At 43.4% G+C, this 23,709-nt stretch overlaps 1 protein-coding gene across 4 annotated transcripts in view; it reads left to right on the top strand.

Annotated features, from left to right (window-relative positions):
- Positions 1-23,703, top strand: part of MTR (5-methyltetrahydrofolate-homocysteine methyltransferase) — a 64,171-nt gene extending 40,468 nt beyond the window's left edge. For 3 of the 4 annotated variants that reach the window (XM_079969466.1, XM_079969467.1, XM_079969468.1), the window contains 11 exons: positions 382-449; positions 3,445-3,565; positions 5,248-5,329; positions 11,634-11,732; positions 11,890-11,965; positions 13,991-14,146; positions 15,380-15,576; positions 16,791-16,991; positions 18,242-18,434; positions 19,641-19,753; positions 20,928-23,703. In XM_079969466.1, the coding sequence (XP_079825592.1) occupies positions 382-449; positions 3,445-3,565; positions 5,248-5,329; positions 11,634-11,732; positions 11,890-11,965; positions 13,991-14,146; positions 15,380-15,576; positions 16,791-16,991; positions 18,242-18,434; positions 19,641-19,753; positions 20,928-21,014 (1,393 nt within the window). In that variant the 3' untranslated portion in view covers positions 21,015-23,703. Of the gene's footprint in view, positions 1-285; positions 450-3,444; positions 3,566-5,247; positions 5,330-11,633; positions 11,733-11,889; positions 11,966-13,990; positions 14,147-15,379; positions 15,577-16,790; positions 16,992-18,241; positions 18,435-19,640; positions 19,754-20,927 lie in introns of those variants that run through there. The other variant, XM_079969469.1, reaches the window with a different exon arrangement.
- The last annotated feature ends 6 nt before the right edge of the window (positions 23,704-23,709 follow it).

Below are 23,709 nucleotides of genomic sequence, written 5' to 3'. Positions count from 1 at the left end.
TTTGTCCTAAACAGAACCAGGAGTTGCAGAGGGAATTGGTTCCCCTAGTACCACAGTATTTCCCCAGTCATATCTGTTGTTTCCAAGGGAAGAAGTTGCAGGCCATGGGATCAGGTTCAGATGCAGGCCAGATATACTTGAGCAAATGTGGTAGCAGCTCAGAATGGGGAGGGGGGTTGACGGAATGGTTGGGCAATAAAGTGCTGGGACAAAGCTGGTGTCTGGCTGCTTAGCTGTCTGGAAAGATTAAAAGCCAAATGCTGTTCCCTTTGGCCTTCCTAACAGGATAAGTGATCTTCATAATACCTTATAGCAGAAATGGATTAATTAAGCACATGGCACATGATGACTAGCAAAGTACCATTTTCCCTCCCCCTCCAGAGTTATTGATTTGGGAGTCATGACGCCATGTGACAAGATACTCAGAGCTGCTCTTGAGAACAAAGCAGGTATGAGAGTTTCATCACCATTTGTCAATCTTAAAAAACAAAACAAAAAACCCACACATTGAAATTATGATCTTGAATTTGCATCTTGAAAGGTTAATTTTCAGTAATCTTGGGGAAATGCTGAGCAGATAGATCAGTACAATCTCTGGTTTGTTTGAACTTCAATTACTAAGATGCCTTTAGGAGGTTGGAAAAAACAGGCGTGCTGTGACTTTGAGTAACAAATAATGGGTTGATCTGAATCTATTGGAGTTTGTATGTGTTTTTTCTGGTCTTAACACCTTTTAATTCAGAGGTGTACTGAATCCCTTTACCTCCTAAAATGTTACACACTACAGTTGTGTTTTATGTATTTAAAAGATTTGTATACCACCGTACAGAAATCAACATTATAAGAAAGTTACATCATGTTACATCAAATTCCTGGAGGAATAGAAGTATATTTGCTTGGCAGCAAAAGCATAACAATGCTGGTGCCAGGCAGATATTCTGGATGTTGTATATTTCATTGATACCCCTTTCACAGATTAATAGAGTGCTGAGAGCAGGATTGGAAACATGTGTCTCTCCGTAAGTTGTGGACTACAATTCCCACAATCCCTGGCTGTTGGCCATGCTGGCTGGGGTCAGCGCTGGCCCAGTCATGAGGTGGAATGGAGCAATTTTCTCAACTGTTTGGGGAAGCAAAATGGTGTGCCCCAACACTCCCTCTGATGTCATAATGTGGCAATGCAAAAAACAAACCAAGGCAATGGGGAACTGGATGAGGAAGAGGAAGAGGTGGAGTGTGCCACTGTGGAGGATGGGGCAGTGGGGGGCAATGTCACAGTCCTTTCTTCCAGCCCTGCATAAGCCTGTTGGGAGTTGGGCTCTTACAACATCTGGAGGGACAGTGGTTTTCCCACCACTGTCCTAGAAGTATGTCTAGGGCAATGAAATGTTAGTGGAAACACATTGGTTAAGAAAGTGAAATACCTGGGGGTTAATATGACCGCTAAGAATGTGAATTTATTTAAAGATAACTATGAAAAATGTTGGATGGAAGTGAAAAAGGATTTAGAAATATGGTCCAATCTGAAGTTATCATTGCTAGGCCAAATTGCTGTGATAAAGATGAATGTATTGCCAAGGATGTTGTATTTGTTTCAAACATTGCAAATTTTGGACAAGGTGGACTGTTTCAAGAAGTGGCAGAGAGATATTTCTAGATTTGTCTGGCAGGGCAAGAAGACTCGAATAAAATATAAGATTTTAACTGATGCTAAAGAAAGAGGGGGATTTGCCCTGCCAGACCTGAAGCTTTATTATGAATCAGCCGCCTTTTGCTGGCTGAGAGAATGGCTGCTTCTTGAAAACACGGACATTTTGGACTTAGAAGGTTTCAATAATGTATTTGGGTGGCATGCATATCTGTAGTATGATAAGGTCAAAGCACATAAAGCGTTTAAAAACCATATTGTCAGGAAAGCACTGTTTAATGTTTGGATAAGATATAAGGATTTGCTTGAAAATAAAACTCCAAGGTGGTTGTCACCAATGGAAGCTAAGGCTCTGAAAAAATCAAATATGGAGGCAAATTGGCCGAAATATTGGGAAATTTTGGAACAAGAAGGAGATAGATTAAAACTGCAGAGTTTTGACAAACTAAAAAACAAAGTACGAGATTGGCTTCATTATTATCAAATAAGGGAGGCTTATAATTTGGATAAGAAAATGGGCTTTCAGGTGGAAAAATCAAAATTGGAAACAGAATTGTTAGATCCTAAAACTAAGAATTTGTCGAGAATGTATAACTTGCTGTTGAAATGGAATACACAGGATGAAATGGTTAAATCTGTCATGATTAAATGGGCACAAGATGTTGGACATAATATTATGATGGCTGACTGGGAAAAGTTATGGACCACTGGTATGAAGTTTACGGCATGTAATGCCTTAAGAGAGAATATAATGAAAATGATTTACAGGTGGTACTTGACACCAGTCAAGCTTGCAAAAATTTATCATTTGCCCGATAATAAATGTTGTAAATGTAAAGAGATTGAAGGTACATTCTTTCACCTTTGGTGGACATACCCAAAGATTAAGACCTTTTGGGAGATGATCTATAATGAAATGAAAAAGGTATTTAAATATACCTTCCAGAAGAAACCAGAGGCCTTTCTCTTGGGCATGGTCAGCCAATTGGTGCGAAAGGAGGATAGAACTTTTTTTATGTACGCTACAACAGCAGCAAGAATACTCATCACAAAGTATTGGAAGACACAAGATCTACCCACTCGGGAAGAATGGCAGATGAAGGTGATGGACTATATGGAACTGGCTGAGATGACTGGCAGAATTCAAGACCAAGGAGAAGAGTCGGTGGAAGAAGAGTGGAAGAAATTTAAAGTTTATCTTCAAAAATATTGCAAAATTAAGGAATGTTAGAAAGATGTTGGAATAAAAAAAAATTATGTGGTTTTAGCAGAAAAGACATAAAGGATTAAGTAAAAAATGAATTAGTGAAAGAGAGAATGTAAAATTATAGTATATTAAGATAAACTATTAGGATAAAAACAAAGTTGGAAGGATTTGCTGGAATATCTAATTGAATTAGAATACAAAAATGGGAGGCGTGAGGAGGTCAAGGAAATAAGTGAATGTAAGTAAGTGATTTAAAGGTTTGACTTGTTTCTTATCTCTTTTTTTTTTTTTTTTGATGATGTTTTTCTATATGTATGGTTTTTTTCTTTTTCTTCTTTGATTGTTATGTGTGTGTGTGTGTGTGTGTGTATATATATATATATATATATATATATATATTCCTATTTTTTCCCTGTAACCTTTAAAATCTTAATAAAAATTTATATATATAAAAAAAGAAATGTTAGTGGAAACATCTAGACAAGGCCATGAGCTCACTGCACAGTTGGCTGGTTGCTTCTTGTTGCTGTTGTCTGAAATGGCTATGGAACCTTGTGGATGAAAGTAGTTCTAACCATTTATTTTTTAGATATCATTGGTTTGTCTGGCCTCATCACACCCTCTTTGGATGAGATGATATTTGTTGCCAAGGAGATGGAGAGATTAGAAATCAAGATTCCTTTGCTGATTGGAGGAGCAACTACTTCCAAGTAAGTTGGGTCCTTTTTGGTATGTCCAACAGAGAAGCAAATGTAAATATGCAATAAGTTGTTCTCCAGAATGTTAGGCATCTAATAGAGGCAGTATTATTCTTAATTTAACCTTTAAAATGTAACTTTTGGATAATTAACATTATTTAAACCAATATTTATTAATTAAAATGCATTCAAGTACTTGCTCTAGCGTGTTTAAAGTGAAGTAAAGAAAAATGTGGTGTTTTTTTAAATAAAAAAGGTAATGTTGAAGCTGATGTTTCAAGAGGATTAAGTAGAGGACATGAGATATACAGTGAATTTTTCTTTTTTCAGAAGTACAGATTTGCTGTAGCAAAATTAAGACTTCAAAAACAGTTAAAAGAAATAAACACCCTATGCATTTAGAAATAATTAAATATAAACATGAAGAATAGAAGAAGATCATTTATTAATGACTGCGCTTGGGTGGACCTCTACCCATGGGGTACTCTACTGGAGGAAAATGAGAGGCTATTTTTTAAAATCTGCTCTGAAGGATCTGGCAGGTGGTGCTGTAGGCAGAAGGGGAATTCAGGCAATAAGCGTTTCCTTTCCCTTCCTCTAGTGGGAGGCTCCACTGGATCTTTGTCCCTTCTCTCAATAGAAGTTTGTGAAGTCGAGATCGTACCCAATATGTTGTAGAATGAGAAAAACTGGGCTTGATGGAAACAGCAAATATACCTGTGCGACAAAGTTTCCAAATAGTTTCCTCCAGTTGCATTGCAGTCCATATAGCAATTTATGAATGTGAAGTTGGGATAACTTATTCTATCCTGACTACCATGCTAGAAATACTTGCTGCCATCCACTCTTGCTGCTGCTGCAGCCACGGAAATTAATTCATGGTTCAAAAATAAATTAAAGTTGGCATTCTCAGGATTTTGCGTGTCAGGATTCTGAATCCTGGCATGAAGGGCTCAATGGACTGTCAAAAAGGAGCTTTATCCAAGCCTAGGGGAATGCATTTAGAAGACTGGGGGAAAAGGTTGCTCTGTGCTCTGAAGGGGATATGCTGTCAGAAGAGAGACTTAGATGAACGTGACAGCTGAAGATGTTGGCTGAGAACAGTTAGGCACAAATTTTCCCTCCCACTCCATTGTCGTGCACAGTACAACATTATGTGCTGGAGGGGAAGGTAGAGCTTAGCAACCTCCACCCCCTAAGTAAAATCTGGAGTGTCTGTAGGCACAGCTAAAGAATGATGCCAAAAAAAGAGGAAATGCAGCAGTGTAAAATTGCTTTCATTTGCAGCAGACACTTCTCCCTAAGAAAATAATTCCGAAAGAACCAGTGGTTTTTAAATATATATATATTCACAAATGAAACTCTGACACTCTTTTTAAGAATTGAAGGCCTTCCAGAGGGATAGGGACGCCTTAAGACAACCTCTGCTCCCCAATCTTGACATGTTGTGATTGCCGTGTACCCTGTTAGGAATTAGCAAAGCAGTACAGGTCCTTGAAGATCTTGTAAAAAGTGTGGAGTGTGCCCCTTTACGCATGCAGATGGACTATCATTAAAAGGAGAACGGGAGAGTTTTGCGTGATTTATGTTATAGCATTCCCATTGGGGCACAAAAATGCTTGAACATTAGCTTGATGTTGAGTCTATATGTGTTCATACTGTTGCTTTCCTATATGTCTTTTCTGTCGTTTCAGGACACATACAGCTGTAAAAATTGCTCCACGATACAGTGCTCCTGTTGTCCACGTCCTAGATGCCTCCAAGAGTGTGGTGGTTGTAAGTTGTGATTTCTAGTCCCATCTTTAGTACAGGCGGTGAACATTTTCTGCATGTCCAACTGATGCGTGACAGCGGATGTGCGGGTCATTTTGGACCCGGAAGGGTAGGGTGATGCAGGCTTATGTGCGCCCCGCATGACACATGGAAGGGGGGGCAGGAACGGAACCCCCACACAAAATGGTTGCTGCCTGTAATGTATTTTACAAAGGTAAGATTAATTCTAGTGGACCAGATTTAGCTCATTCAGCACAGCATTATATTTCCATCAGTGACCAAATCATTATGCTTCGGAATTTTTCCCCCCAACAGGGCAATTGAATACAGGCCCCTGCCTTCGCCTTCATGAGGCAGACAGTGGTTTGAAGCTTTGTTTGAGCTTGTAACAGTTGGTACTTGCAGTATCCATGAAACTGAACTCTTATTATACATTTGGTCATAACTATTTTAAGAATGTCTCAATTTACACGAGAAAATGTAAGATATTACCAAACAAATCCTGCGTTTCTAAAGACTTCTGCATATCATACCGTGTTTTTCTGTTTGGGGTGCTGTTTTTGAATGCTTAAGGCAGTCAAGGGTTTAATTAAATCTGACTATAACAGCTTGCTTAATGAATAATAGAAATCTCAGAAGTGGCTTGCCTGTGATTTGGAAATATATTTGATATGCTTTGCTAGACTTATGTTTCAGCTACTGCATTTTCAGACTCTTCCCTCTTACAGATGAGACACAAGTCCTCTAAACCGTGTCACTAGGATTTAAAATGGCTTCTGCTGCCTCTGTATAGAGTTAAATGGTTTTCCAGTTCTGTGGAGGGAAATATTGACACTCCTTACTGCTCTGTAAATGGAATCTATAGCCTTCGGTCCTTTTTAAGTGGCAGTAAGAAGGCACCTGGGCCTATTTAAAGGTTTTTTAATGGGACAAGAATAAGTGATGTTTTGCCTTCATATAAACTTGAGTTTAGAAAAAGCTTAAAGATAAACCTCCCCTGAAATATACTCAGAGTCGCAAAGTGATTTCATGCTCTTTATTCAGCTCATAGTGGTGAGGAGGAATGAATGAAAGTCCCCTCAAGGTATCTGCTTTATATACATTATTTACACAATGGGCTGAACATGATTGGCTAATTCCGGAATTCTACTGTAAGCCAATCAGGTTGTGGATTCACTTCTATCTGGAGCATGATTGGGTAGTTCCTGCCAACCAATCATACTGCTGCATTGTTCTAGGACCAATCAGACTGCTGCATTCTGAATCCTATTGTTCTAGGACCAATCAGGCTGCTGCCTTTTGGATCCTATTGTTCTAGGGCCAATCAGACTGCTGCAGTTTGGATCCTATTCAACCCAGTACATAACACCCCTCCCCTCTAAGTTCCAGTCCTGCCCGGGAGGTCGCATTCATAGTCCTCAAGGTACGCTGGCGGCCTACGTGTGCGTTGCGGCCTGGGGTGTTCCCTGGTCCGGGGTTCAGGTTCTGGCTCGTGTTCCAAGGATGCTGGCTGTGATGGGGCTGTTTGGTCTGGCGCAACCGGCTCACTCAGTCGTGGTTCTGGTTCCGGTGTCCTTTCGGCCTCGCAGGTCCTCTCTGTATTTACTGATTCTGCCTCTCCTGCTGGCCCCTCGTGCTCTATGGGCCTCACTGCCCCTCTGTTCCCTTGGGACTCCTCTGCCCTTTCCTCCTCCTGGTTTTCTCCTGGGAATCGTCGCCGTATCTGGTCGCAGTGGCGGCGCCAGCATTGCCCCCCATCCGTTAGCACCTCATACGACACGGGGCCAGTGACCCTGGTGACTGTGGCGGGTACCCATGCTGGGCCTGCCCCAAAATTCTTTGCGTACACTGGGTCCTGAGCCTCGAAGGTCCGGGGGTTCTTGCCTTCCCCCACCACTGCCTCATCCTGAGCTCTATCGGGGTGAAGGCGGTCCAATCTGATTGCAAGGCGCCGACCCATTAGTAGTTCAGCGGGGCTCCGGCCAGTCGTTGAGCTGGGGGTGCTGTGCTGTGCTAGAAGGAATGTGGCAAGGCGGTACTCCCAATCCCCTTGTGTCATACGGCGAAGGGTGTCCTTGGTGGTCCGCACCATGCGTTCTGCTTGGCCATTGGTGGCAGGGTGGAATGGCGCCGAACGGATGTGGCGGATGGCGTTCTGCGTTGTGAAGGTTTGGAATTCTCCTGACGTAAATGCAGTCCCGTTGTCTGAGACGAGAGTGTCAGGGAGCCCGTGGGTTGCAAACAGCCTGCGTAGTACCCGGATGGCTGCGGACGTAGAAGTGGACGATACCAGTGCGACTTCCAGCCATTTGGTGTAGGAGTCCACCACTATGAAGAATGTTTTCCCCTGAAAGGGGCCAGCGAAGTCCACATGCAGGCGTGACCATGGTGCTCGGGCGGACTCCCAGGACTGGACTGGGGCCCTTGGGGGATCTGGGCGGGATTCTTGGCAGGCCTGGCAGTGTTTGACCCAGGCCTCTATCTCTCCGTCGATCCCCGGCCACCACACATAACTCCTGGCAAGGGCCTTCATTCTTACTACCCCTGGGTGTGTCTCGTGTAGGGCTGTGAGGACCCTTTTGCGGAGGGGCTGGGGAACAACGACCCTGCTTCCCCATAACAGGCACCCCTTGTGGGCTGACAGTTCATGTTTGCGGGTTGTGTAGCCGGCGAATTCTGGCCCGGGGCTGCTGCTGGGCCATCCCCTCCACACCCAGTCCAGGACCCGGGAGATGACCCTATCTTTCTTGGAATGGTGTGCAACTTCTTGTGCCTGAATGGGGCGGTCAGGAAGCAGCTCCAGGCTCATAACCTCTTGTGCAGGTGCTGGGTCGGGGCCTGTTTCCGGTAGTGGTAGCCTGCTGAGGGCGTCCGCATGGCCCATCGCCTTCCCCGGACGGTGAATCAGTGCATACTGGTAGCTGGCAAGGAAAATTGACCACCTGAGGACGCGAGGAGACAGCACTTGGGGGGTCTGCTTTTCAGGGGCAAACAAGCCAAGCAACGGCTTGTGGTCAGTCACCACGGTGAAGGGCCGCCCGTACAAGAAATCATGGAATTTTTTTACTCCCTTCACGATTGCCAGACCCTCCTTGTCGATTTGCGAGTAGTTCCGCTCGGTTGCGTTGAGTGTCTGGGAAAAGTATGCCACTGGTACCTCTCTTCCATCCGGGAGTTGGTGTCCCAGGACAGCGCCAATTCCATAGGGCGAGGCGTCGCATGCTAGCACCACCGGCAGCCTCTCGTCGAAGTGTGCCAAGACCGAGTTTGAGACAAGCAAGTCCTTGACTGCCTGGAATGCGGCCTCCTGGCGCTGGCCCCACACCCAAGGGGCCCGCTTGTCCAGGAGTCTGTGTAGGGGCTCCGCTACCGCCGCCTTGTGGGGAAGGAAGGAATGGTAAAAGTTCAATAGTCCCAAGAAGGCCTGAAGTTCAGTCTTGTTCTTGGGCGCTGGGGCATCACAAATGGCCCGTACCTTGTCCCCAGTCGGGTGGACCCCTTCTGCGTCCACCATAAATCCAAGAAAGTCCACCTGAGGCACTCCTAGTAGACATTTTTCCCGCTTCACCTTGAGACCCGCCGTCTGGAAACGGTGCAGAACGGTGCGGAGGCGGTCCTCAAACTCCTCTGGTGTGGGCCCGGCAATCAACACATCATCGAAGAAGGGGGTGACGCCAGGAATCCCTTTAAGTAGAGAGTCCATTAGATTCTGGAATATGCCTGGTGCCACGCTGATACCGAATTGCAGCCGCTTTACCCTGAATGCTCCTCTGTGCGTCACAATCGTCTGTGCCTCTGCTGTGGCCTCATCTACTGGCAGCTGTTGATATGCTTGGGCCAAGTCCAGCTTGCCAAAAATTTTCGACCCAGCCAGGGTGGCAAGAACATGGCTGACCACTGGCACTGGGTATGCATGGGCCGTAAGGGCCTTGTTTATGGTACATTTGTAGTCTGCGCAGATGCGGACCGAACCATTAGGCTTGACGGGTGTGACAATTGGGGTTTCCCAGGGGGCATTAGGCACCGGCTCCAGCACTCCTTGCTCCACAAGCCGGTCCAATTCCTCGTCTATACGGGGTTTCAGGGCAAACGGGACCCGGCGGGCCTTGAGCCTGACCGGTCGTACTGCGGGGTCAAGCTGTAGAGCAATTGGGGGGCCCGTATACTGTCCCAATTTCCCATCAAAAACCCCTGGAAATTCCTTGCATATGGCGTCCACGTCCACTTGTAAGCTAGTGTGGTTCACCCCGGTGACGGCTAGCCCCAGTGGTCCAAACCATGCCAATCCCAGTAAGCTAATGTAGGGGCCCTTGACCACCAGCAATTCCAGTTGCCGCGTCCGCCCTCGGTATTGCACCCTGAAGGTCCCCACCCCCATTGTGGGGACCTTACGTTTCTGGAAGTCCCGGAGGGTGAATGGGGCCGGCCTGAGTTTGGGACCCCCAGTAGGACACAGTTTCCTTAAGGTCCTTGCCGAGATTATGGATAGAGTTGAACCCGTGTCAAGCTCCATGCGGCATGGGGCCCCCTCTATCTGTACGTCAACATAAATTTTCTCTACGTTGGGGTGGGGCAACTGGTATACCTGGAAGTCCGTGAGCTCCGTCGAGTTGCCTTGGTGCGTTGGGCCCCGGGACCTGGGGCTCTTGGATTGGTCATCTGATGCCTGGCGTCGGGTGGGCCGAGCCCGACACACCCGGGCGATGTGTCCCGATTTTCTGCACTGCCTGCACTCTGCGTTGCGGAAACGGCAGGTCCTCCTCTCGTGACTTTCTCCGCAACTTGCGCAGTTCCCTCCTTCTCGTCGAGGCAGCTGTGGTATGTGGGCTGCTTGAGTGCGCTGCTGTACTCGGTGCACCTCCTCCCTGTTGGATCCTGAGTCGTCGGTGAGGTCTTCATGGTGGACCCTCGGTTGGGATGGCTGGCTCGGCCGTGCCTCTTGCGTCGACCTCTCGGCAGCTTCCGTTGCCAGGGCCTCCTCCAGAGCGACCTGGAACGTTAGGTCCTTCTTAGCGTAGAGGCGTCGTTGCAGCTTCTCATCCCTCAGGCCACCGACGAGGCGGTCACGAAGCATGTTCTCCAGCTCTGAGAAGTTGCAGAACCGGGCGGCTTGGCGGAGAGAGGTCACAAACCCAGTTATGGTTTCCCCAGGGGCTTGCCGCTTTGCATAGAAGGCATTTCGACGAGCCACCACTGAGGGCTGTGGCGAAAAGTGCCCCTTCAGCTGTTCCATTATTGTTTTGTATGGAACAGTAGCAACGTCTTCAGGCGCAAGGAGAGCCCGGGCAATTTCAAATGTCTCCTCTCCGCAAACGCTGAAGAATATTGCCCTCTTCTTGGCGTCTTCTTCATCGGTGACCCCTTTGGCTTCTAGGAGGAAGGTGAAACGGGAGGCGTACGCTTCCCAGTCTCCGGATGCTGGGTTGAACGGTGAGAAGCTGCTGTCGGTTGCCATTCTGAGTTCCTTGTGTCCCGGAGCTGAAGCCTGGATACACGGTGCGAGGCAGCGGTGCGGCAGGCGGCGGTGCTGCGGTGCTGTGTGTGGCAGTCAGCTCAGCGGGATCCCACCTTCGTCGCCAGTGAAATATACTCAGAGTCGCAAAGTGATTTCATGCTCTTTATTCAGCTCATAGTGGTGAGGAGGAATGAATGAAAGTCCCCTCAAGGTATCTGCTTTATATACATTATTTACACAATGGGCTGAACATGATTGGCTAATTCCGGAATTCTACTGTAAGCCAATCAGGTTGTGGATTCACTTCTATCTGGAGCATGATTGGGTAGTTCCTGCCAACCAATCATACTGCTGCATTGTTCTAGGACCAATCAGACTGCTGCATTCTGAATCCTATTGTTCTAGGACCAATCAGGCTGCTGCCTTTTGGATCCTATTGTTCTAGGGCCAATCAGACTGCTGCAGTTTGGATCCTATTCAACCCAGTACATAACATCCCCCCTCATCCCACTCCCTCCCTTTCAGTGTTGCTGTGGAACTCATTCATATGTTTATTTTTTAAGTCTCTGTGTGAGCTCCAGCACCTTCACATGCAAGCTTTGTGTGTTAAATAGCCCTCTTGAGAAAAGATAAAGAGGAACCATACCCAGAAGCACTTCAAAGCAATCATATTTTCCCTGGCAGTTTAACTTCATTTTTATTTTTTCAGCTGGGGGTGGGCGTTATTAGCCATATTCTTATGGACTTGATAACTTCATGAGGGAATTTAAGTACCTGACGGAGAGAGATGGAGAGGTATTGAGTTGCATTACATCACCCTCAAGTCTAATCAGCATGCTGTGTTCATTTCAGTGCTCTCAGCTTTTAGATGAGAATCTAAAGGATGACTTCTTTGAAGAAATACAAGAGGAATATGAAGACATTAGACAGGACCACTATGATTCTCTCAAGGTAAAGAGCACTAACAGACCTTCTTAATGTCAAGTGTACTAGTCATTAGTCATTACTAGCTGTTCTTTCATGCCATTTATTTTTTAAAAAACCAGGTAAATCAACTGATATAGTTGCTTGCTCAGAACTGAAGACCTGTCTTTTTTTCCCTACGCAGGAAAGGAGATATTTATCACTAGAGCAGGCGAGGAATAAGGGCTTTTATTATGATTGGCTAACTGAATCAAAACCAGGTTAGTTTGCCTTTTAAGAAACCATTTTCTGCCTTATAAGATTACAGAAGATTTATTCTTTTCAGGAGGACTAACTGATTTGAAAATAATCTTGACTTCAGTTAATCTGAGTATTTCTTCGGATTTTAGCTTTTTGTCACAAAATGTTAAAAATAATTATTTTAAGTTACGGGTGGAAGCCAAATGCCTATGCCACATCCCTGGGATCGTCTGGAGGGTTCTCACCCTCTCCTTACCCTCCCCTTATCCTCCCTCCCTAAGGAGTCACTTGGTGATTTGGATAAGATGGAGAACCCTTTTCCCTTTTCAGCCCATAGGCTATATATTCCCTTCTGGACCATTTTCTGGGGGCCACATGCCAGATGTCTGTAAATTTTACCTTTTGTACAATATGCTAGTTTCTACACACGTCCGTATAACCTTGTGTATCATCCAGCCAGGCAAGCAAGAGGTATGGTGGGAGTTCAAGGACACATTCCAGCCAGGCAAGAAACACTAGGAGGATGCAGAGTAGGGCCTAGAGAGAGTCCCTGGGATCAGATAGAGAGGCCTGGAGTACCATAAGCAGCTTCTAGGCCCAAGATTCCCCACCCCTGGGCTAGAAGTTCTATCTATATCTCCTACTGAATTTCAAGACTAGTACGGTTCCTGCATGTTTTGAAGAGTGGATGACTTCCTCAGCTTGGAGATCTAATTGAGCTACTAAGTGCCAGCTTCCCTAAAGGTTTACCATACACTTTTATCAGTAATGGCTGAAAAGGGTAAGTAAAAATTATTAAAATCTGTTTGCATCAGAACATAGTTCTGCTTACGTTAGGCCTATTCATACAGAGAGAGAGCTTGGTAAGGACCATAGCTCAGTGCTTGAGCATCTGCTTTTCATATAAGAAGGTCCCAGGTTCAGTTCCCGGCATCTCCCAAGTCAGACTAGGAAACATTCCTTGCCTGAACCTAGGGGAGCTGCTGCCAGTCAGTGTAGGTAGTAGACAAGCTAGATGGCCCAATGGTCTGACTCAGTGTAAGGCAGCTTCTTATGCCCCTAATTAGTTAATGAAACAGAAAGGACAACATGGTTCTAGTTCCTTATAGATACAATTGGCAGGTAGGTTCTAGATATCACTACAGAATATCTGTAGCAAAGCCAGACGTTTTGAGTCTCTCTTTGTCCGGTTTTCTTCACAGAACATAACTGTATTGAGGGAGCACTTTTGCTAACTCCAGGCTGGAGACCCTTATTTTCTTAAGAAAAGACTTAAGAGAAGAGAAGTATAGTTATTGAAAACTTAGCTGTGTGATACTGACATGATGGTATGAGCTGATTTAGGAATAGTACTAGTTTTGGACATACTGTAGAGCCAAGTCTGCATTTTTCCTCCTCAACGCAGATTCAGGGTCCAGGGTGAATGGTAGCTGTGAGCAGCCTTGCATCAAAGCAAGATTGCCCTTTCAAATATGGACATGTAGAGAGGATTGTATGAGATTTACATTATTTAGCACATTGGGAACGTTCCACGACAGTCTGCAGTTGAGCACTGCCGAATACAGCATGTAAGGGGGGGCTACCCAAGTGACCAATGGCTTTATGCTGGCATGATTTTTCACATAACAATGGCTTATTTCATCTGTTGGAGCAAGTTATTTTCTACAAAATCTCAAGCCATCATAAACAAGTTATTCCATAAAATTAATTGTTTTGCCACCCTTGCTGCAGAGCAGCACAGCTTACGCTTGAAATTTTAGCTGGTAATATTTAAACAGATCAATTGGTATGAGGGAGTCAAACTTGAAACCAGTGGTTCTCCTATAACTTGGACTCATTGGATATTCCACACACTCTTATTTCGCCATCCTTCCAAAGAGGCAGACATTTTCTGTAAGCCTGCCTGTCTAGTTCAAGATTGTATTTTAGTTGCCATAGTATTGAGGCTTTAAATACCTGCAGTGGTATGCACTGTGCATCAGATGTGGATGCAGCCCACGTAGTATGTTCCAAATTACAAAATCTGCACATTGTGCTTTTTACAGTTAAACCGCTGTTCCTCGGCACTAGAGTCTTTGAAGATTATGATGTGCAGAAGCTGGTGGAATACATTGACTGGAAGCCATTTTTCGATGTCTGGCAGCTCAGAGGCAAATATCCCAACCGGGGATTTCCTAAAATCTTCAACGATAAAGCAGTGGGTGAGTAACACAGTAGCATTCTGTGGTGGAGAATCTAAAAGGTAGATAGAGTACAGTGGTACCTCTGGTTAAGAACTTAATTTGTTCCAGAGGTCTGTTCTTAACCTGAAACTGTTCTTAACCTGAAGCACCACTTTAGCTAATGGGGCCTCCCGCTGCTGCTGCCGCACGATTTCTGTTCTCATCCTGAGGTAAAGTTCTTAACCTGAGGTACTATTTCTGGGTTAGCGGAGTCTGTAACCTGAAGCGTCTGTAACCTGAAGCGTTTGTAACCCGAGGTACCACTGTATCTTCAAATTGTGTGAATATGCACAAAGTAGAACCAATAGTACACATGAGCCATGTTAATTAGAGAGAGATTGGTCAGTCATTTTGAAGCTCACTAATGTGCTGGTGCAGTAGGAAAATTGTGACAGCTAATGAAGCATCAGCTGTAAACGGACAGGAGCAGGCGAAAGCAAAGAATCCACCATCCTACCCATACCCCATTCATCTTAGGGTAGACACATGACAAATCTTCTGGGAGCCATACTGCCGTGGTGGCAAGACAAAAGTGGAGGGCAATGGATGTGACTTTCTATATCCCAACACACGTTGTTCCTTCCGAACAAGCAAAAAGGCTTATTATCCCATCTGGAGGACATGTTCCAGACAGCCTAAAGCACATATAGAGCAGTGAAGGGTGTGGCGTTCAGGTGGAGGCATTGCTCAAAAAGAGTCTTAAGGGCTGGATCAAGGCTTGCAGGCCTCATTTGCTCCCCAGGCCAAAGGTTCCCCAACCTTGGTTTAAAGCAAATAGATTTTATGAAAGGTTTGTGAATAAACAACTCAGTTAGTTGCTTGTGGTGATTATGAATCACTTTCAGAAGACCAGGCATTATTTGACTTAATAAGAAAAAGGCCGCATTTTATTAACGTAGGCATGTGTTGATAGACTAGTGTGTAATAAAATGTTGCAGCCTAGTAGCTTTTATGAAAGACTTGGTTACAATGCTGTTCTGTTTACATTTACTGTGTTTGCAGCAAATTTTTTTTTGCTCTGAAACATTTGATGCTAGCCCAGGTTCATACTGTATTTAGTTTTGTCCATGTGTTGTCATTAATAGACTATAACAGTGAAAATAAAGGAAATGAACTTTATGATATAGCTGCAAAACAATGAAAAATGATCACCCAACCGGTTTTTAAGTTAATTTTTTCATATGTGCTTAAGGATTCTTTTTCCTTTATTAGGGGAAGAGGCAAAAAAAGTTTATAATGATGCGCAGAATTTGCTGAAAACTTTGATTATGCAAAACAGATTTAAAGCTAAAGGTCTGGTTGGATTCTGGCCAGCTCGGAGTGTTCAAGATGACATTTATTTATATGCCACAGAAGAGGAAGTGCAGTCTTCAGAACCAATAGCTAAATTCTGTGGGTTAAGGCAACAGGTAGGATGTAAAACTCTTCTACTTAACATCAAAAGTATGTTGACTTGTGTGCCCGAAGTAGTTTTGGAGTTTGTATAATTCATGTTCATTCAGGTAAACCAGAGGTTGACGTATTTAGACCCAGTGGTAGAAATCTGGGTGATCTGCCAGGATATCTGTAACAGTTTTTGACATCCAGTTTTCTAACAGTAGCCACAACTAAAAAGCTCCATGCTAAATTAAGTTACTGGAAAGGAGCGCTTGACAGGGGAAATCTTGTTGGGTTGAAATAAACGACAGACGAATGACAAGTGTCATATGGGAGGCATCTCTCAAGCATGTCTCGGGGAGTCCCTTTTATTGAATATTACAGCATTGCCACATATGTGCTTGTTGCTGATTGGTTAACACAAATACAATGCAAGGGTTGCATATAGGCATTAATCATCAATAGATTAAAGGTTGGGAAAGGGAACACAGAATTGGACAGGTATGAAAACCTCCTTATTAAACTATTACTAGTGATTGATATAACAAGACTTAAAAAAACATAACTATCGCATTCCGTAGATGTGGTTAACCATGCATTGAGAACAGGTCAGGGTACGATGTTTCATGAACTCAATGTGAACTAAACATTCTAGGGTGGGTGAGGAAGGAACGCTTCAGCTTAGAGCGGTTTGCCAGAGTCATGTGCAGAAGCAAAACTTCCCATCAAAATCTGGAGTGGATTTTCGTGTGAAAGGACTTGAGAGTTTGGTTCCTAGTTTTTGGTACTGATCATACATTCTTGGACTGAATATGTGCTCAGAGGCACCCTTTTCTTTAATACTTAGTGCAGGTACACCTGCCTGAGCCACTATTTTGCACCTGTATCTGGTTGGTGGATCTTGGGGTTCTCAGTGTGCGTGTGTGCGTTTGCTTTGCTTTGGCTTGTAAGTTAAAGATCTGTTTATAATTCTTTTCAATAAATATTTAAACACCATTAAATTAACTTTTGGATATAGGATGATGAGTTTGTTATAGTCCATATGGCTGTAAGTGGTATATCATAATCTTTTGATACGTGTTCTATTTTTATATATTTAATTTTGGAAGAAGAATTGTGAGTTTCTGTTTATCTTGTGCAGCCTTTTGGCATTATGCACCATCTTAATATAACCTCCATATATGTTTTCATATATGTTTGAACATATTGGGAGAAATACAACTTAGACCTTCATTTATTACTGCAGGCTGAGAAAGACTCTTCTTCTACTGATCCCTATTACTGCTTGTCTGATTTCATATCACCTCTGGAGTCGGGTATACCTGACTATTTGGGTCTTTTCGCTGTGGCATGCTTTGGAGTAGATGAGCTATGCACAGAATATGAGAAGCAGTCTGACGATTACAATATCATAATGGTGAAAGCGCTGGGAGATCGCTTAGCAGAGGTAATTATACTTCTGTTAAGTTTCATGTAACAGTTTTCTAGGAGATCCAGGTGAATTAATTGACAAGAGGGATTAAAGAGCTGACGGGAGGTGTGTCCTAGTCCAGCCCCAAGCTGTGCTTTCTTTAGAGTAGATTGAATGGGGAGCTCCCAAGCATTCTGGTCTTCTGTCTGGTGAACAAGTAGAAAGAAGGATGCAGGGAAACAAATCTTCCAATTTCAAATCAGACATCAAATTCACACTGGGATTTCCCCAACAAGGTATGTTGCTGTGAACACGAGAGAATGTGGAAGGGCCTCTTCTTCATTATTATGACTACTAGTTGTTGGTAACCAATTAAGCTGGTAGCTTTTGTTGCTCTGAGGAAACATTGCTATACCATAGTCATCCATAATTTTGTGAACTTTCAACATAAACACTCTTAGTTCTCCCTGTTTCTGAAACCTTTTGCCTTACAACTTTTGCACACATTGCCTTCCCTCCTAGTAATTTTGTGGTCTATATTGTCAGTTAAGAGAATTCCCGCTGGATTGTTACAATGACAATTTTTTTTTATTTGAGCTGGCTGTGTTTTGAGATTATTTTTTTTAAAAAAATGCCTGGATTTTGTTTTAAGTTTTTCCTATTTTTTTAAATTTTGATTTGAAGATTGTATTTTTAATTCAGGTTTTTCTAATTGAAAACAATGAAGCAAACATGATAAGCAACTAAAACTGGTTTCATGGACAGAAAACAACCAAATAAGTACACTTTCTTGAAGATTTTGATTTTTTTGCGAGGGAATCATCAGACTTGCCACTTACATGCATCTGAGAGGGCCAAAAAAAAGAGCATATTGTTCCAGAGTCCCTATGGAGTCATATTTCTTATAAAAATAGTAATAAATAAAAGTATACCAATTTTCCTGTTTCAGCAGGCTTTTGGAAAATCTAATTTGCTGAGGTAGTTTTTCTGTTATCATACTCTCCCAAATATATGAATATCAGGAGGCCAAAGGAGCAGGGTTTGTGTCTTTCCACAGCTTAGCTGTTCTGAATTTTTTAAGGATATGTTAAAAGTGCAGAAATAATGGCCCTGCTTATTTTTATATGAACATTTCGGTATAACTAAGGAGATGTAGGAAAGAACCTGGTTTCTTCAAGGCTCTTGTCTGTAATGAATTGAAGTCATGAGTAAAGTATACTGAAACACATTTAAGTGATAGATAAAAATAACTGTGCGTTAAGTACTTGCTTCTGCTTTGTTCCAAGGCATTTGCTGAGGAGCTGCATGAAAGGGTCCGGAAAGAATTTTGGGCTTACTCTGAGGGTGAACAGCTGGAATTTTCAGACCTGCGTAGGATCAGATATGAGGGGATTCGTCCTGCCCCTGGGTATCCCTGTCAACCTGACCACTTGGAAAAACTCACCATGTGGAGACTTGCAAACATTGTGGAGGCAACAGGTACTTTAGCTGACGTCTGATTTTAAACTTACTTTTTTGTTTTTGTTTTTGTTTTTGTTTTTAAATAACCTTTTACATTTTCTCTCTTTTGGCCTTCCAACACCTCCCTAAGTCTCCTCCTCCCCAGGGTCCTTCCCAAGCAGTCTGATAACTCTGTCACCTTGCCTGTCTTTACTCCATCCTCTTCTGGTTCTGGGAGACCAGGGGGAAGGTGTGATAAGAATTAACTTCTACAGCACCACCTTGTTTGTACTCAGTTGAAGGAACATTAAATAAAACACGGAACCAAGGAAGTAAACTCAAGCCCAGCATCCAGGAGGGACCCAACGTTTATTAAAACTGTTGCAATAGGACAGCCTTGCCAACCCACTGCTCTGCTGCTAGTTAGAAGGACTCTCACCTGGATTACAAACAGCTGGTGTAGAAGCAAATTCTTACCACAGAAGAGACCTGGTTGCAGTAGGACAGGGACCTCCTGGCGGCTTCAGTAGCCTGCCTCATCTCTGCCTCTTGACCCCTTCCTCTCCAGCCTCTGCTTCTGCCTCTGATCCTGGACTGCTCTCTGCCACAGACTCTCCCTCCTCACTAAACCCTGTTACCTCTTCAGCTTCCGACACCACCTCCTCCCACTCTACTCCCTCTTCTCCCTCTGAACACTCATTGTCATCCCACCACCAATCCCCTGGCTCTGAGCCTTCTTCCCTTTGGGGGGGGTTCCCCAACCGGTGCCTCCCACCACTCCTCTGCATCCAGCCAGTCCATGACAATAGCTCATTCACAGAATATGCTTTTTTGTAATCAGTACGGTATAACCAAATAATGTTGTATAAGAATGCTGTGGGGCAGCCTCCTCCATCCTGCTGCCTCACAGCTGTTTTGTACTACAACTCCATCAACCCCCAGCTAACAGGCCACTGATCCGTGGCCCTTAAATTGGGTTATTAGCATAAGTACCTATTTCCAAAGCAGTACCTCTTTAAGTGCTTGAAATGATTCACGTTAATTATCTTGTTAACCCTCAGGTGAGGCACGCTAGTGTCGTAACATCCATATTATACATTGGGTAGCATGGGCTAGTGCTGTAGCTTGCCATGCTGTGAGTTCCTCGCTGAGGTGGGATTTGAATCAAAGCACATCACACATTCTCCAGCCACAACACACTCTTCTAAGTAATAAACCACAAATGTTTTCCGTTGATGCTTGCAGGTATTCAGCTGACAGAATCCTTAGCCATGCTGCCTGCTTCAGCAGTGTCAGGTCTCTACTTTTCCAACCCTGAATCCAAGTACTTTGCTGTTGGGAAAATATTGAAAGATCAGGTATGGCCTGAGCACCTGTAGCAGTTGTTTGACATCCTTTCTTGCCTTCCCAGTACTATATATTTCAATCTGATAAGGGCCATTTCTTTTAAATGTGGTGGATGCTGTAAAACCCTTTTTGAAAATAGTTCTTAGATCTGTAAACAAGATCTTTCTGACATGAACTCCCTTAGACCTTTTGTGTCTTTAAAGATTTCTATCCCAAAAGAAGTATCACAAACACTTTTTTTAAAAAGGCCCACACTCTCCAGTTCCTTAGCAGAAAAGGCTTTCAGAGTAACTTACATAAGATGAATTAAAAATACCCAAGATTGTTAAGCCGATGGGCAGGGACTGTCTAAAAGACATGGCAATCTAAAAGGCTTACTATGGTCTAAAAAGCGGGTTGGGAAGGGAAGAAGAAACTCTCAAAATTACATAGCAATACTTATAAATACCATCTGGAATAGAAACAGTTCAGGGCATGGTGGAGCCAAGTGGATTTGGTCTCTTGGCAAAGCTGATGAGTTGCCCTGTATTCCATTTCAGCCTCTACAGACACATATTACACAGGACTGTAGTCACACCAACTAGCCCTGGACCTGTTGTTTCACTGGAATGAACCAACAAACACATTTAAAAGGTCATAGATTGTTTAATGAGCCAACGGCCTGGTTACAGAGACATTTTTGTCCTGGCACCTAAAGATATGTAATGAAGGCGCCAGGGAAGCCTTCCTGGGTAGAGCATTCGACAGATGGAAAGCCGCTGCAGAAAAGGCTGTACTTGTGCTGCCGCCTTCTGTGGAGAGACCTCTCATGGAGGAGGCACACAAAGAAGGGCCTCAGATGATGATTGCAGAGTCCAAGTCAGTTTATTTGGGGAGAAGCAGATACATTGGGATCATTTTTTAAATGTCCCATTTGGATCTGCAATTTTTGACATTCTAATTTGAACATTTTGTGTTTGATGCAGTAGTTTGGAAGTCTTTGTAGTTTGTCTAGTTTTTTTGTCTTATTTTTTGTGTTTTTATACTTTATATGTAGAAATGCATTTTTTTAAAAAATACAAAAGGATGCAAGTGTAGAGAGCAGAGGTGGTGAGACTTAATTTCTCAGATACTTTGATTGCACAGAGAAGTTGAAGCCTCAGCTGTTAAAATGCTAAATTATCCCTCTCTTGGTTCATTCTGCAGGTTGAAGATTATGCCTTAAGGAAAAAGATGCCTGTGGCAGACGTGGAAAAATGGCTGGGCCCCATTCTTGGATATGATCCAGAATAACTGTATGTGCATTGAGGGTGGGGGGTGCGTTAGGGCTTTTGTCTTGAAAGATACAAATGAGAAGAAAAGGCAAAGCTTAGGACTCACGCACAAGAAACAGGTACTATATGGAGGCAACCACCTCATCCCCGCCCCCAACAAGCCACAGTGTCTGCCATAGCAAAAGCTTAAAAAATCTTGGCAATGGAGTCAATCTTTTTGGTCACCATAGAAAGTCAATTAAAATGCCCAACATGTGGTGACCATTTAATGTACAGATACAGGTTCACATGTATCATGTTTCTAATTAAAAGGTCCTCCCACTTGATTTTTGGGGCCTGATATAAAAGAGATAAATATATACATGAAATGCTCCTGACTTGCTAACATGTTGGGGCTTTTAATCAGAAAAGTTTAGTATTTAAATGTGCTGTTAGAGGAGCACTAATGAAACGCTACACAGAGCCCATAACCCATAATTATCTCCCTGTGCGAATATTGTTACTGGGTTGAGCGCAGCCATTATTATTTATTTGCAGCCATAAAAAATTATGTTAAGACAAATATTTGCACTGATATGTCCCACTGCCCAGGAATATGAATACAATCACAGGACACTGATCTTTGATTGGACTGTGTGTATATATAATGGCAAATAGTCAGAAATCTGACAGAGATTATAAGTGCCTTGATTCTGATTTCCACAGTAATTTCTCTTTTCAGCCTTTGTCTTTCTAAATAAGCTTACCCGATTGTTCACTGTAGCTCAACTATTTGGTAGACTCAGGAAAATCATGTAATTCTTTGAATTTTTAAATTTCTACTTATACTCACAGGTAGTTAAGCTTTCTGTTCTGTTACTACTGGGGAAAGTCTCTTTGCCTGTCTTTTTTGTTATATACCAACATTTGCCACCGTATTAGGCTCTAAGTCTTTAGGTGTTTACTTCTTAAAGTGTGGTACCACACTAGCTTACCCGCTGCCATAATAAGGTCGGTCGCTTGAAATCTCCACTGAAATTCCCCACCCAATTGCATTTTTGAAGACCTGTGGAGTTCTTTGAATTTTCCCAGTTTGAGAGAGTAGACTTCCACAATAGAATTTCATGCATTATATCTTGTAGCATGAGAATAGCACTCTTATTCAAAGAAGCATAAATATCATTTATAAACAGGTTTTGATAGGTTCTGCTCAGGGCCTCAATAAAGTGAAAGTAAACAGTTTACATTTCTTAAGCTACAAAGAAGCGTCTAATTTTGTTATACATGACAAGATCCTGTCCCAGGTCCAATAGATTAGAGCTGACTCCAGAAAACAAGGTAAAAAACAGGACTAAGTTTGACATTCTTGAAAGGTCAGGTGTATCCTTTCAAGAACAGTTGAAATGTGATGGACAATTCTTAACAGGTTCTTCTTGATGAGTGGACATATGGATATGTCCCCAATGGTTCAGACTGCCAGTCAGTGTGTGATGTGCCGAGCTGAAATAAGTGTATTCAGTACTGCTTGAGGAAAAGTTGTTTGAGTACCCTGGTTCCATTATCCAAGTATCATGGAAGCTGCTGCAGCATGGCTTCTTTCCACACTCCTTGAATAACTTAGATAGCCCTAGGGCTTTCAGCCTTCCGGGTGCTACTGCATTAAAACTTCTGTTGTCTCTGACCATTGGTCATACTGTTTGGGATAGACGGGAGTTGCAATCCAACAACATCTGGAGGACTAGGATGTTCCTCACCACTGCATTAGAGCATTGCCCCTGTTTCCATGCTGGAATGGAAAGCTGTGTTACTGTGATCCTCCCCCCCCCCCATGATCTTGGACTTCTGATTTTACTCAAAGCAGCAGGTGATCCCCTTTACGAAATCCTTGCCTATAACATGACTGAGAGTCAGATAAGGCTATCAGGAGGGCAATTTCCACAGAGGAAACAGAACTATATCTCGGGGTGGATTTCTTTTGACTACAGAAGGACAAGTTCACAAAAGGATCAATGTTATACTAGCTGCATAGATAAGACAGTGACCTGGTTTGCACGCCAGTGTCACATTAAGCCAAAACATGGCTTAGCGCAAATACACAGGCTTTCAAAGAAGAGACTTTGGCCATTTTTCTTGTCCTCAGTAGTCCTACAACTGCACTAAGCTACACCATCGTTTACCTCAGTGTGTCAGGGGATGATAGTTTTGCTCTCCTGGACCAATCACTAGCCATGAACTATTAAGACAAACCTGGATTTGGACAACATGCCAAACCATGACTTAGCTCAATGGAGCAGCAGAATAACAGAGAAGTAAGCCACAATGATCTAATCTAATGCTTGTGTGTTCACACTAAGCCATAGTCTGGCTCTTTGACATGTGAACCAGGCCTGTGAATGGAAAATCTGCTGCTTGCTTCTTGAAAGTTTGTTTTTCAGTTACCTAGTCCAGCAAAGCTGCCTTTAGGCGCTGATGCATCTGCAATGCAACTTGCCTAGCAGCTGATGTTGATAAAAACAAGAACTTTGATTATTAAACTGCCAAACAATAGAACAGATTCAGAGCATTGTGAAGTGCAGCAGGAAATATGAAAATGGATGTTTAAATAGTCAAAGCTTGTGTGCGTGCTTTATGTAACAGTACATTATTCTGACTTTCATAATGTTTTGTATTATAAATGCATATTGAGACTGAGTTTCAAAAGTTTGCCATTAAATTTTGATTCAGTCAAAGATAGC

This window comes from Podarcis cretensis (genome assembly GCF_951804945.1).
Source record: "Podarcis cretensis genome assembly, chromosome: 3".
Taxonomy (NCBI): Eukaryota; Metazoa; Chordata; class Lepidosauria; order Squamata; family Lacertidae; genus Podarcis; species Podarcis cretensis.
This window is presented reverse-complemented; position numbering and strand designations above follow the sequence as displayed.